The sequence below is a fragment of the Mustelus asterias genome, chromosome 4 (genome assembly GCF_964213995.1).
Source record: "Mustelus asterias chromosome 4, sMusAst1.hap1.1, whole genome shotgun sequence".
Classification (NCBI taxonomy): Eukaryota; Metazoa; Chordata; class Chondrichthyes; order Carcharhiniformes; family Triakidae; genus Mustelus; species Mustelus asterias.
The window spans coordinates 78,796,631-78,810,472 of record NC_135804.1 but is presented as its reverse complement, the minus strand read 5'-3'; the positions used below and the strand labels follow the sequence as shown (position 1 = coordinate 78,810,472).

At 43.4% G+C, this 13,842-nt stretch overlaps 1 protein-coding gene across 6 annotated transcripts; it reads right to left on the bottom strand.

The window, feature by feature from the left end:
* Positions 1 to 3,864: 3,864 nt before the first annotated feature.
* Positions 3,865 to 12,583, bottom strand: LOC144492801 (interferon-inducible GTPase 5-like). Of its 6 annotated transcripts, none has more exons than XM_078211248.1 (4): positions 12,383 to 12,560; positions 10,346 to 10,423; positions 7,986 to 8,148; positions 3,865 to 7,166 (listed from the first exon to the last, which is right to left on the bottom strand). In XM_078211248.1, exons 3-4 carry the CDS (start codon positions 8,003 to 8,005, stop codon positions 5,936 to 5,938), a joined length of 1,251 nt encoding a protein of 416 aa, XP_078067374.1. In that variant the 5' UTR covers positions 8,006 to 8,148; positions 10,346 to 10,423; positions 12,383 to 12,560; the 3' UTR covers positions 3,865 to 5,935. The 6 variants fall into 6 exon arrangements, with proteins under 6 accessions (XP_078067374.1, XP_078067375.1, XP_078067377.1 ...); XM_078211249.1 differs by having other exon boundaries at positions 10,381 to 10,423; XM_078211251.1 differs by having other exon boundaries at positions 12,401 to 12,544.
* Positions 12,584 to 13,842: the final 1,259 nt, after the last annotated feature.

The window sequence follows — 13,842 nt, the reverse complement described above, 5'->3', positions numbered from 1 at the left end:
TTAGTGGTTAAAAACTGGGCGACATGGACAGGTTGGGCCAAAGGACCTGTTTTCATGCTGGAAACCTCTATGACTCTATGCGAAGCAGCAGACAGGTTCATTTAATAGATGTTCACATTATAGCGTTCAAATCCCAACTGCTGGCAATCTGCGGAGACCCTGATAATGTCACAGAGCGATCACATGACATCCTCCTAAAAGGACCGATCACATGACCATCCTCCTAAAAGGACCTAAAACGACTGGGCGGCACGGTAGCACAATGGTTAGCACTGCTGCTTCACCGCTCCAGGGATCTGGGTTCAATTCCTGGCTTGGGTCACTGTCTGTGTGGTGTTTGCACATTCTCCTCGTGCCTGCGTGGTCCTCTGGTTTCCTCCCACAGTCCAAAGATGTGCGTGTTAGGTTGATTGGCCATGCTAAAATTGCCCCTTAGTGTCCTGAGATGCATAGGTCAGAGGGATTAGTGGGTAAAATATGTAGGGACATGGGAGGAGGGTCTGGGTGGGATTGTGGTCGGTGCAGACTCGATGGGTCGAATGGCCTCTTTCTGTACTGTAGGGTTTCTATGATCTATGAGGACCATGCCTCAACACAATAACTCCCCAAATGCATGACAAAAAAGACTATGGCTGATCTAACGTGGCTTTAACTCTTTAATTTTCCTCCTGTCCCTCATAATGTTGGCTCTCTTGTCAATCAAAATTCCGTCGAACTCAACTCTGAATATATTCAATGACTCAGCCTCCTCTGCGCTTTGGGGACAAGAATTCCAAACACTCACAACCCTCCGAGAGAAGACAGTCCTCCTCACTTCCATCTTATTTTGATAGTGTGCCCTCTCGGTCTAATTTGGCTCTGAGGGGAAAAGTGTTTTCAGCATGGCACAATCAGCCTGTAGAAAGGCTGCTGCTGAGTGGCAGAACGACACTGACCCTAGAAGCTGAAGCAAGCGGGCAAGGTGATAACATTGTGATTTCTATAGTCTGAATAATGAACCCATTCTCATGCATTTCCACAGAAGAGGGCCCAGAATGTCAGGGAGAGGGTACAGATCGGTGGCAGTGCCCCCTGATTGTCATTCTAATAACCATGGAGGAAGAGATGCTGCAGCTGGCTGGCTACCAGGGAGACCGCTCCATCACCGATGGTGAGGCTGGAGCACCCCACGGAGGAAGATGAGTCCCTCCAATAATGAGCCGAGTGGGGATCAATTGGAAGTTACAAATGACAGTAACAAACAGGTGCCTAAGCTGCAGGCACTGTGGGCTCACATTGGAATGGTCAGTGCAGTGACAGGCAGCTATGATCTCCGGGGTCATATCCCAACTCTGAGGAGGAGGAAGAGATGGAGGGGGGTTCTCAGAGGGTGCACCATCCCACTCTTACTCTACACTCTCCACTAGCTCAAATACTGTCACCTCAGAGGGTATGAGGCGAGTTACAGAATTAGGGTCATCACCCGGTTTAAGCACTGTACGAATGTCAGAGCAGCAGTCTGCCCTCTGACCCTCAGAGGATTGTGGGAGACTTAACCAATGCTGATGGTGAAGCTCTAGAGCTGTGACAAAAGAGAAAGCGCCCGGGGCTCTGCAGAACCCCCCCTCCCTCCCCCACCCCGCCCCAATCCCGCATGTGACAGGATCTGGTGGAGATTCCAGAAAAAGTGATTGGCTGCAGTGAGTGCGGAATGTGGAGCTTAGGTTCACTCGGTTGCTGATGTGCTAGAATTCAGGAGAAGCTCTCATTATGAGAGCCTCCCTGGCATTTATATCTTGCGGCCTTCCAAGTGGAAGGGGAAGCAATCAAACAGGGCTGCTTTATCCCAGATGGTGTTGAGCTTCCTGACTGTTATTTGAGCTGCACTCAGCCAGGCAAGTGGAGAGTATTCCATCACACATATGCCTTGTAGATGGTGGACAGGCTTTGAGGAATCAGGAAGTGAGATACAACAGCAGGATTATTAGCCATTGTGCATAAAATCCTTGCAATTAAATTTTGAAGAATGTTATTTGGCTTTTCATTGGACCTTCTCGAATGCTGAACAAAGTTAACATCCAGCTTGCTATCCATTGCACACAGATTGGTGTTCAGATGTGACATCAATGACCAAACCTAACGTCATCCAATTCCATTTTACAGCCCCTTCCCCCACCACAAGTACATTCCCAGTCCAGAGCTTGAAGTTACACACTTTCCTAAAACAAACATGTCCAAGTCACCTTCTCATAAACCTTCATGTTCAATTCTTCCAGCGTTTTCCATGGTCCGGTGACACAGTGGTTAGCACTGCTGCCTCACAGTGCCAGGGACCCGGGATCAATTCCGGCCTTGGGTGACTGTGTGGAGTTTGCACGTTCTCCCCATGTTTGCATGGGTTTCATTTGGGTGTTCCGGTTTCCTCCCACAGTCCACAGATGTGCAGGTCAGGTGGATTGATCATGCTAAATTGCTCCTTAGTGTTCAAAGAGGTGTAATTTAGGTGGATTAGCCAAGGTAAATGCGCAAAGTGTGGGATAATCTTTCGCAGAGTCGATGCAGACTCAATGGGCCAAAAGTCCTCCTTCTGCACTGTGGGGATTCTATGTCTTTATGGTTTTCTAATCTTGCTTCAATGCAGCTAGTGAAAAACAATATCCAGTACAATCCTCAAGATGAAATGTTCAGCATTTATTGCATCAGTACATGGTGTGTGGCTATTACCTGCCTGAGTTAGTACAGTATTGTCAACACTAATATTGTGGAATCTCATTTAATACAGAATTTTCCACACACCTGTTTTCTAAGGCAGTGGCTTACAATACAGTTCACCTGAGCAAAAACAAATCATGTCCATGTGTAGAGTGTGACAATTAAATTGTTCATTACTTTCACTTGATTAGATTACCATCAGTCCTGAAAATTACCGATAAGCATAAGTTCGCAATTAATACAGCAGAATGTCTTTGATTAATGTCAAACAATTTCCAGAGTTATTGGCTGGAATTTTCTGACCTTATCCACAGCTGTGATTCTCCAGGCCCGCTGCAGTGAATGGAGTTTTGGCTGAGCACCAAATTCTCCGTTCTCGTTGGCTGTGGGGGAGGGGCGAACGAGATCAGGGAATTCTGGCCATTCTCATCAATGAACAAGAAATGATACAAATGGATCAATGTCAATGAAATTCAGTTGAACCAAGACAACTGCAATAGAGATTAAGAAGACAATATTTCACATCACTAACATCAATCCATTGTTGATATTGGTGACATTGCAGCATATGAGGTTCCAGTGAGTTGGTGTAACACACTCCCACACTTCTCCTCCTGCAGTAACTGCTCTTCTGCTGCTATTTCAGATCACTTTCCTCTTCCTCTTTCCAGCCAGCTGGAACTAATGTGTCGCCCATCATTCTGACAGTGAGTTTCACTCACTCTCTTGATCAATGTGTTGTCCACATAATGATGGGTGTCAGTGGTGGCATCATTGCATGTCTGAAAGGTAGCGGCTGCTTTGGAGGATAGAGACACAAACCCCAATCAAAGAGTTTATGACGAATCAGAGCCTCACAGGGCATTGTTCCTCAATGGAGTTGAAGTGAATATGTAATATTGTTCAGCATTGGCTGGAGGTTATTGATTGTTACTGTGGTACAACCTCCTACCCCCCAACACCATCCGCCCCCCCACCCTGCTCATGAATCCCAATCCACCATCTCTACGATCTGCTCCTCTGCAATCAGTCACTGAGGATCGAGCGCCATTTGTTTGGTGGCAAAGAGTACAGTAAATTTTGTGTTTATCCGGCATTTTACCAAGCCGAATTCTCTACTAACCAGAATTGCTGATGTTCCCCTAATACTAGTTGTCACTTTACCAACCGGAATATTACATTATTTTATATTTTAATTTTTGTTTGAATGTACAGTTGAAGGTTTGAAGTAAAAGAATAATGTTCTTTACTTTAGGAGCACTCACATATTCATTCATGTTACAAGTATTGTGCTGTCTTCCATTGGTAAAAGGACCTCCCATTGACTGGAATTTTTGCCTGACCAGCAAACCCATTTCTCAGGTATGCTGGAAGCAATGAAGAGTGATATTGGACTCGAAATGTTAACTGTGTTTCCCTCTCCACAGATGCTGCCAGGCCTGCTGAGTTCATTCAACATTTCTGTTTTTCAGATTTCCAACATCTGTAGTTTTTAATGAAAATCATTGCTTTTCTCAGCAATACTCAAAATTCTATGATCATCTTGCTGGTGCCAGTACAGAGCGAGACTGCGGATAGTTGGGAACCTGTCTCGGGGGCAGGGAATTCATATGGTGTTCGTGGAAGTGGAAATGACTAGGGTTGGGAAGCATTTTCCGTTCAGGGCCATTGTGATCTCCTGGACTCGTTTCGATCGCCTCAGGGGGTCGGAGAGGAATTTCCCAGATTTTTTTCCCCCATATTGGCCCTGGGGTTTTTCACTCTGGGTTTTCGCCTCTCCCTGGAGATCACATGGTCTGGAATGGGGGGGTGGGGGTGAGTTAATAGGTTGTAATGAACAAAGCATCGTAGCTGTGAGGGACAGCTCGGTGGATAGGATATTGGTCTGTAGATAGGCTGGAAAATTGGGCGGGGATCCTGGATTCAGGATTCAATCCTGGACCGGGGAGCGGCGCGGGCTTGGAGGGCCGAAGGGCCTATTCCTGTGCTGTATTGTTCTTTGTTCTTTTGTCTTTGTACTTCATAAAAGGAATGTTCATAATTAACATATTTCCTTTCATTCCCATTCCCAGAGGTTTTCCTGTTCATGGTTCTCAGCTCTTCACCAGGTTAGGATGATGGACAGTCTGCATGAAGGACGGTCAGTGTGAGGGATGTTGTGTGTGAGGGATGTTGTGTGTGAGGGATGTGTGTGAGGGATGTGTGTGAGGGACGGTCTTTGTCAGGGACGGTCTGTGTGAGGGATGGTAAGGATGATTCTATATGCTGGGTGGTGTCTCTATGACAGGGAATCTGTGTTCTCACTGCTGACTACAGTCTGATGCTGGCCCCTCTTCTTTACTGTCCCATTCTCGGAATCTGCTGCTTCTCGGACAGAACAAGATTCATTGGACTTGAAGAGAATTTATCCCTTTTCAGACAGACACTGTTTGCTGCAGCAATGGTTCTAAAACCAGGACTGAGAGAGATGTTCAGTGAAAGTCGATAATGGTTTAATAACATTGGAAAATTGGCTTCCTCTTATTAAGTCTCTGTCTTGTGTTCAGTGTGTGCCGGAAGAAAGACTGCATTGTTAACCTCATCACTGTTGGGTACAGAATTTGGCAATAAACGAGGCTGGAAAAAATGACCAAATAAATTATCAAAAGGTGAACAAAATATATAATCCCAGTGCTTTTGACTCCACTATAGACCCAGGATCATCCAATTCAGTAATGATGCTGTTATGAATCAATCAGGAACATTGCAGAGAAGGGGCTGGACATTGGAATAGAATCCATCACTATCAATGAAGAACACAGGCATTTCTAACACAGGCACAATGGGCTGAATGGCCACTCCTGTGCTGTCTGATTCTTGGAACAGGGCAAATTTCCTGGTTATTGTGTTTAATGAAGGGAATTGTATGGATGTAGTGAGTTTCTGATGTTGGGTGGATTCCTTTAAAATTTACGGGCGGGATATTCCGGCCGCGCTTGCCCCAAAACCAGAAAATCCCACCCGCGGTCAACGGACCTTTCCATGGTCCGCCCCTTACCCGCTACGATTCCTGTCGCAGGTGGAACGGGAAAATTTGTCCCCACAGCTTTTGGTTTCTCTCCTTCGATTACACCCAGACAAAATCTTTCACTGAACACTGTAGCATGGAAATAATTTGTTAAAATGGTCAGTAAAAGGGAATATGGAAGAAGAGTTTGCAATGTCCAGTGTTAGACCCCTTTAATATATCAGCTACAGCACTGATTCATTGAATTGATGTTTGCTCTGGATCATTTTCACCCGTCCCAAATGCAGCTTTCACCACTCTCCGTGCATTCTCTGTGAGATCATCCAGTGCTCCACACAGCAACTTGTAGGTCATAAGAAATGATGATCCTGCTCCAAAGATGGATCCTACAACTGGGATGATGTCAAGTGCAAGCTCAAGACCAGATATGACGACAGCAGCGGATCCCCATGCTAATCTGTTCATTATATCTGGAGTTATTTCACCCACCAGGGGAGTTTTCACCACGGCTTTCAGTTCTTCCACAGGTTTCCCTGCCTTATTGGCCAGTCTTTGAAGGGAGGCATCATCCAGACCCAGACATTTACGGAAATGTATTATTCCTCCAATCAGGATCCCAATATCACAACCAAGGGAGACTCCAGGAACTGGCACTGCTCCCAATATTCCAGAAAGTGATGCCAACATCCAAACTCGCTTCTTTAGCTCTTTCTTCTTCTTTTCCACAATTTCCAAGGTTAGGTTGGGAAGGGCCAGTATGTACACACTTCTCTTTATACTGGGAAGATCATCTTCAAGAACTTCATTTAACAGTTTAAAATCATACAGATGCAGGTCAAAGTTTGAAATCAGGAAAACACGGGGTGATGGGATCCCTGTCTCTTGCAATTTCCTGACACAGTAACTCCTGATCTTTTCCAGTTCTTCCTTTTCATTAAATTCCCTCCTTTTCCTTTTCATTGATTCAAGGTCATGATCAATTTTAGGTCGAACAAAGTAGAAATTCTTCCCCAGCCGTTTAATCTCTCGAGCGAGTTTTACATCATTTTCTGTGAATCGATAATCTGAGATAATGATGAAGAAATCGTATTTTTTAAATTTCATTTTATTGAGGTATTTATTCGCTGGGAATTTCGTTGTTCCAATTCCTGGCAGATCCCATAAAATAACATTTGGCAAACAGGGATGCTTGTATTCAGTTGGCTCCATTGTGGTTTCTGTGATATCAATCTCAGCACCGTCCTCATCACTGCTTCGAAGTCCTCTCATCGCATTGATGAAGCTGGATTTCCCTGCGCCTGCTTCTCCTGTCACTGCGATGTTCAGTTCTGTGCTGTCCAGGTCATTAATTTTTTTCTGTATCAGCAGTGTTACCTTTTCCACCCCACCCGATTCATAATCAGATTTCAGATTCTTCAGTTCATCCTCACTGAACAATGAAGTGTTTGAAGCTTCAGCGCTTTGACCTCTGAAAGGAAACATTTTACATGATTTGCACCAATTGAAAATAACTCCTATTTACAACACATTGTCACATCTTCAGAACCTCCTTACACATCTCATTAAATCCTTTTGAAAAACAAGCACAATTGTCATGTAGCTTATTAAGACAGCTAATTTATGCACAGCAAGATCCCAGAGTGAGCTATTGGATGAATGAACAGTTAAGTTGTCTTTGCATGAAAGTAACCTTGCCCCTTATAAATTATGGACCCTTTCAATTTTGATCCTGAGGTGCCCCAGCTGGGGGCAATCATCTCCTGTTTCTCCAGACAGCAGCAACTACAGACTCATCTCTCAGCCCAAATTCCTCTTCACCACTCTGTGAATCACCTCAGCTGCCCTCAGTCTGACTGAGGCCTCCCCAATGGTGTCTCTCACTTACTGTTTGTGAGGCTCAGATGCATTGATAGGACTTGAGGAATTCTCGAGGAATTAAGGGCTATGGGGAGAGAGCGGGTAAATGGAGTTGAAATCAACCATGATTGAATGGTGGAGTGGACTCGATGGGCCGAATGGCCTCACTTCCGCTCCTATGTCTTATGGTCTTATTGTGCAATGAGGGTCGGTTGAAGTCCAAACTAAGGGCCCTGGTTCTTGAGGCTTCATTTCCTCTGCTGAAGGGCCGAAGAAGAGGAGAGGTTAATGGATGTACATGACCTGTAGAATTGCTCACGACATTCTCATTAAAGTGCTGACATTGAGCAATGGCAATGCTTTGCAATGACAAGTTGTGATGTAACTAAGGGAACTGAAGAGACACAATATGAGGAGTTTCTTGACCAACCTGGAGCTGGCTCCTCCCATCCTGCTTCTCTTACTCTCGCTGCTTTCCCTGTGCGAGTGTTCACTGATTCCAGAGCTTCCTCCACAAAAAGGGCGAGAGGGCAGAGGCTTGTGGCTCCTCCCCCGATGTCACTTCTTTACCTTTGGTTATGTTGGGTTTTCTCCTTTGAGAGGAAAGTAGAGAGTGTGAGTGGCAGTACTTTATTCACCATCAAATAAAGGACAAGACTGGTGTGAGGAATCATCTTTAATCAGGCTGTGAACAGGAGTAAACTCCAAAATTCCTAATGGAGCTTTTTCCACCTTCACTTATTCAGAGTGTGAGGGAAGGAATAGGATGTGAAAACTCTTGTATTTCCCCCTCAATAGTTCAGGGAAGTAGCACTGGAAGTGGATCACAGAGAGGGTATGCTGAGTGGAAATGGAAAATGTGGGGGCAGATTTTGCTGTACAAATGTTTGGCTGAATAATAGTCACCAGAATTAATGTGCAAATTGGCCAGTATCCTGTGGCGGGGTAGTTGTTCCATTGCAAATTGTCACAAGTTGTTCCTGATATGCACTATTAGTCTCATGAAAATGGCATCTCATGCTTCATCCCCCCATGATCTTCATGGATTTGCTACATTCATTGCCCATTAATCAAATTACAATTTAAATCGGGAACTGGCTAATTTGCTAAATACTCATTCGTCTTCACATGAGAGAATCAAGTACCAGAAATAGGATGAAAATTAAAAGGGAAAATGTTTTAAAAATCAAGGGAAGAACTTTATAGCTCAATGGAAATTTTAAAAAATGGTAATAGAAAAATAATGGTACAAAAGACAGACAATGCTCCAGGACCTGATAGACTCCACCCGAGGTTATCAGAAGAGCGAGACTTCAGCAGAGTGAGATTTGTGCATCTGAGAAATGTGATGGAGGGAAGTATGAATTAATACACTTACTCAATTTAATGTATGCAATTTCTCATATTTATACTTTATATTTCTGTGTCAATTTATACTGTAATATACTGAATATTTATCTGTGTTTTGCCAGTACTTCGAGCGTTGGTATTCTCTGTGTTTGTATCTGAAATAGCAAAGTAGATAAGTTGAGGAAATAGGTTCCAGGAAGGTCGGGATAAAGTGGGAGCATTATTCAAGGGAAAGTAGGGGCAACTTTAAACAGTTGCCATTCTCTAAGAGCACATAGGAGTCAAGAGGTCTGGAGTCACAGGTAGGTCAGACCAGGTAAGGATGACAGATTTCCTTCCCTAAAGGGCATTAGTGAATCAGATGGGTTTTTATGACAATATGACAATGATGGTCATCATTAGACTTTTAATTCCAGATTTTTATTGAAGTCAAATTTTACCATCTGTCCTCGTGGGAATTGAACCCAGGTCCCCAGAACATTACACTGGATCTCTGGATTACTAGACTAGCAATAATACCACGACGCCACTCCCCCCCAGTATTTCCCACCACCCTCTGAAACAGAAGGAATGTCGACTCTTGATCTCAATGAAATGAAGAATGGCTTCAATATGAGCTGTGTTCCACTCCACCTTTATGGTAACATTAGATTTGAGATGGTGTTGAGCATTATGAGGTTTTCACTTGAACACAATAATATTCAGATTGTGTCACTGAAGTGGGAGCCTATCTACTTAAAACAACAGATTAAACAATAGCTAAGGTACTTTATGGATTTTGACAGAATGATTCTAACTGGGATGAAAAATATGCCCTCATTGTCTGACAGTAACAATTCTGGATCTTTCACCTCTCAGAATTCTCTTGCTAGTTCAGATAGCTTTGGCCTGCTTCTTGAGTTGGATAAAACCCAATATTGATATTCACTGGAAATAGTGAGGGAAAGATCAGGAGGACATTGTTCGGGGTAATAGAGATTGATAGACTTTTGGAATGTTCGGGGAGTCAAGGGATAGGACAGAAAAATGAGTTGAAGTCAAAGACCAGCCATGATATTGAATGACAGTAAGAAGTCTCACAACACCAGGTTAAAGTCCAACAGGTTTATTTGGTAGCAAATACCATAAGCTTTCGGAGCGCTGCCCCTTCGTTAGATGGAGTGAAAATCTGTTCTCCAACAGTGCACAGAGACACAACATCAAGTTACAGAATACTAATTAGAATGCAAATATCTACAGCCAGCCAGGTCTTAAAGATAAAGTGGGTGGAGGGAACATTAAACACAGGTTAAAGAGATGTGTATTGTCTCCAGACAGAACGGCTAGTAAGATTCTGCAAGATCAGGAGGCAAGCTAGACAGATTGAATGACAGAGCAGGTTTAAGGGGGCGAATGGTCTACTCCTATTTCTTGTGATAAGTTCTAAGAAACCTAGGTCACCTCCTCAACCTTCACTGTTAGAAAACAGCCACAACCTGTTCAATCTTTTCTGCTCCGTGTTCAGAATCCATAGAATCCCTAGTGCAGAAAGAGGCCATTCGGTCCATTGAGTAGAGTGTGTGAAAATGTGAAGTTGTTCATTTTGGAAGGAAGAAGAAAACAGAATATTATTTAAATGGAGAAAAGCTGTAGAAAGCTGCATCATAAAGGAACTTGGGGGTATTGGTACAGGAAACACAGAAAGCTAGCACACACGAGCAGCAGGTCATCAGGAAGGCAAAATACTGCAGATGCTGGAATCCAAAACAAAAGCAGAAAATGCTGAAAAATCTCAGCAGGTCTGACAGCATCTGTGAAGAGAGAATAAAACCAACATTTTGAGCCAGGATAACCCTTCGTCAGAGCTGGGTCATCCTGACTCAAAACATTAGCTCTATTCTCCCTCCACAGATGCTGTCAGACCTGCTGAGATTTTCCAGCATTTTCTGTTTTGAGGCTAATGGAATGTTGGCCCTTATTTCAAGGGGATTGGAGTATAAGATTCAGGAAGTCTTGCTGCAACTCTACAAGGTACTGATGAGACCACACCTGGAGTACAATGTGCAGTTTTGGTTTCTTTATTTAATGAAAGATATTTCATTGGAGGTAGTTCAGAGAAGGTTCGCTAGGATGATCCCTGGTATGGAGGGATTGTCTTATGAGCAAAGGTTACACAAGTTTGGACTCTACTCACTGGAATTTAGAAGAATGAGAGATAATCTCATTGAAACACACTGGATTCTTAAGGGGCTTGACAGGGTAAATGCTGAAGGGATGTTTCCCCTCGTGGAAGAGACTAGGAGCAGAAAACCCAGTCTCAGAATAAAGGGATGCCAATTTCAGACTGAGTTGAGAACGAATTTCTTCTCTCAGAGGGTTGTGAGTCTTTGGAACTCCTTGCCACAGAGAGTTGTGGGGGCAGAGTCCTTAGGGTGAATTTTACCACCCGACCCACCACAGGAATCAGAGCGGGTGAGGGGCAGACCATGGAAAGGTCTGTTGACCATGGGTGGGATTTTTCAGTTTCAGGGTGAGTGAGGCCAGGGAATCCTGCCCATTGTGTGTATTTAAGGCTGAGACACATAGAGTTTCATGGGGAAAAGGCAGGAAAGTGGACATGCGGAATGTTGGATTCGCCATGATCCTATAATATGGCAGAGCAGGCTCGAGGGGCCTAACTGCCTCCTCCTGCTCCTATTTCTTATGGTCTTATGGTAACAAAAATATTGAAATATTTGTTATGTTCTCATTACTGAATTGAAGCACCTCAAGTGTGCATCTTGATCTCTGGAGAAAATTCTGAGTATCATTGCACTTTCTTGCTATGACAATTTGAAATGTTTTCTAACGTCACTTTCAGATATTTTACGAATAAAGTATATTGTTTGTAATCATAATAAAAGGACAGTTGGATGAGACCTGGGAAGAATGGGCAGTATCAGTGATTTGCTGTGGCCCTTTTGACTGTGTGGTCAGAGGCAGCAGAGGGTCTGTTATTCAGTAACTTTGTTATCCATGAAAGCAAGTCAGTGGCCATTTTAAAACCGCTGAAAACAAATGTGTTCTTTTAAAAAGCTGGCAAAGTGTTAAACATCCATGCAATAATATCGAACAAAATACTTCCTTCTTCCAAACTTTTCATCAGCTCTGCAGAGTAACAAAACATGAGCTGATCTGCCCACATCGCAACCACCGAAAACGGAGAGAGTTGCTGAGCTCCTCTATTCACTAACAACATTTAGATTGAGCTTTATCTATCTCTACAACCTGTTTCTGTATCGTCTCCACTCCCCAACCTGATAAACACGCGGCTCGTCATTTCCTGCACTGTTTGTAAGTTTCATTTTGCCTTGCCGTCCTGAATCCTGAATATAAAACTTGCTTTTTAGCAACTTTTGAATTTTGAACACAGCCAGAGCTTGCAAGGAAAGGGAAACCTGATAGAGTGAAACACGCGCGACTACAATCTTTAAAGTTGTGCTGGAATTCTCTTCAAACCTGTTGAATATAATTCACCCTGAATTTTGACCACCGCGCTGTGTTTCAATGTCTTGATTGTGGCTCCCTGGCGAGAGGAGAGTGTTGATCAGTGAAGTTGTCCCGCTGTGAACATCTCAGTCCAAAGTGAGTGCTTCCGTGTTGCATTCGCACTGGGAATACAGTTACAATAAGTCACAGATAAATTAACAGCTTTTCAACAAGTCATTGGGTAGATTCCTGAACACTATCCAATGACAATCAAAACCCTAGAAGATCACTTGTTACTGGGGAGAATTTGCTTTTCTATTTTCCAGATTGTAAGTATGAATCACAAAAGGTGCTCACCCACTCAATAGTTGGAAAACTGGATGCTCTGAGTCTGAATTTCAGATAGTTGCTCTCGCTCGGTGGAACAGATAGATGGGTTCAAACATTTCCAACCCCCCAAAAAGATTGTGTTCTGCTTAAAAAATATCCTCCATTCATTTCCTTCATCCCTTCAGGTTTTACTTTGCTGGATTCCAAACACTGAATAGCATCTGGCTATCACTCAAGCTGACAATATATAAATAATTTCCAGCTAATATTCTCCACTAAACACAACCCAGAACATTACAGTTTCATATGACACGTTGCTGTTCAAAGGGCTACACATGCGCACTCCTGTCCCGATCCTTCTGATGAAATGTTTAACTACTGCACTGGTCAAAATCAATTGACAAACACTGGCCCTTTGTCAATCTGATAGAAAGAAATAGGTTGCTGAGTAACTTGTGGTTCATTGTTATGTGGGCAGCAATACAGCCTATAAAATAGGGGACATGAGGTCAGAATCTAAATTGTCCTGCCTTGGCACGTTAGAGTGGTAGTACTGGTGAATGTTGGTGATACACAGATCATTTGTAGAAACTCATTGTGACCAGGTCATCAGTAGAATTCAACAGAAGCAATTATGCAATTTACTAAACAGGTTAATTAATATCCTTCAGGCAAGAGAATTGATCCTCTGGAATGTATTGTTGTCTTGTACAGGTCTTAGATGAGACATCCCTTGTTTTAAAACTGTGTCCCCTAGTTCTAGATTCCCCCATGAGGGGAAACATGCTTTCAGAATCTACCCTGTCGAACCCTCGATAATCTTCCTTCACTTTACTAATCACCTATTCTAATTCAGGGCCGCAGGGAATCGGAGTCTCTCCTGGCAGACACTGTGCTTTAGGCGGGGTACACCCAGCACAGGATGTCAATCCATCGCAGGGTGTCACTCAATAATCTTACACGTTTGAATAAGATCATCTCTCATTTGTCTAAACTCCAATAAGTATAGGCTCAACCTGTTCAACCTTTCCTCACATGACAAGGTACTTCTGAATTATCTCCAATGCAAGTATAACCCTCCTTAAATTAGGAGATCAAAACTGTATGCAGTACTCCAGGTGTTGTCTCACCAATGCTCTGTACAGTTATTGACAGATTCT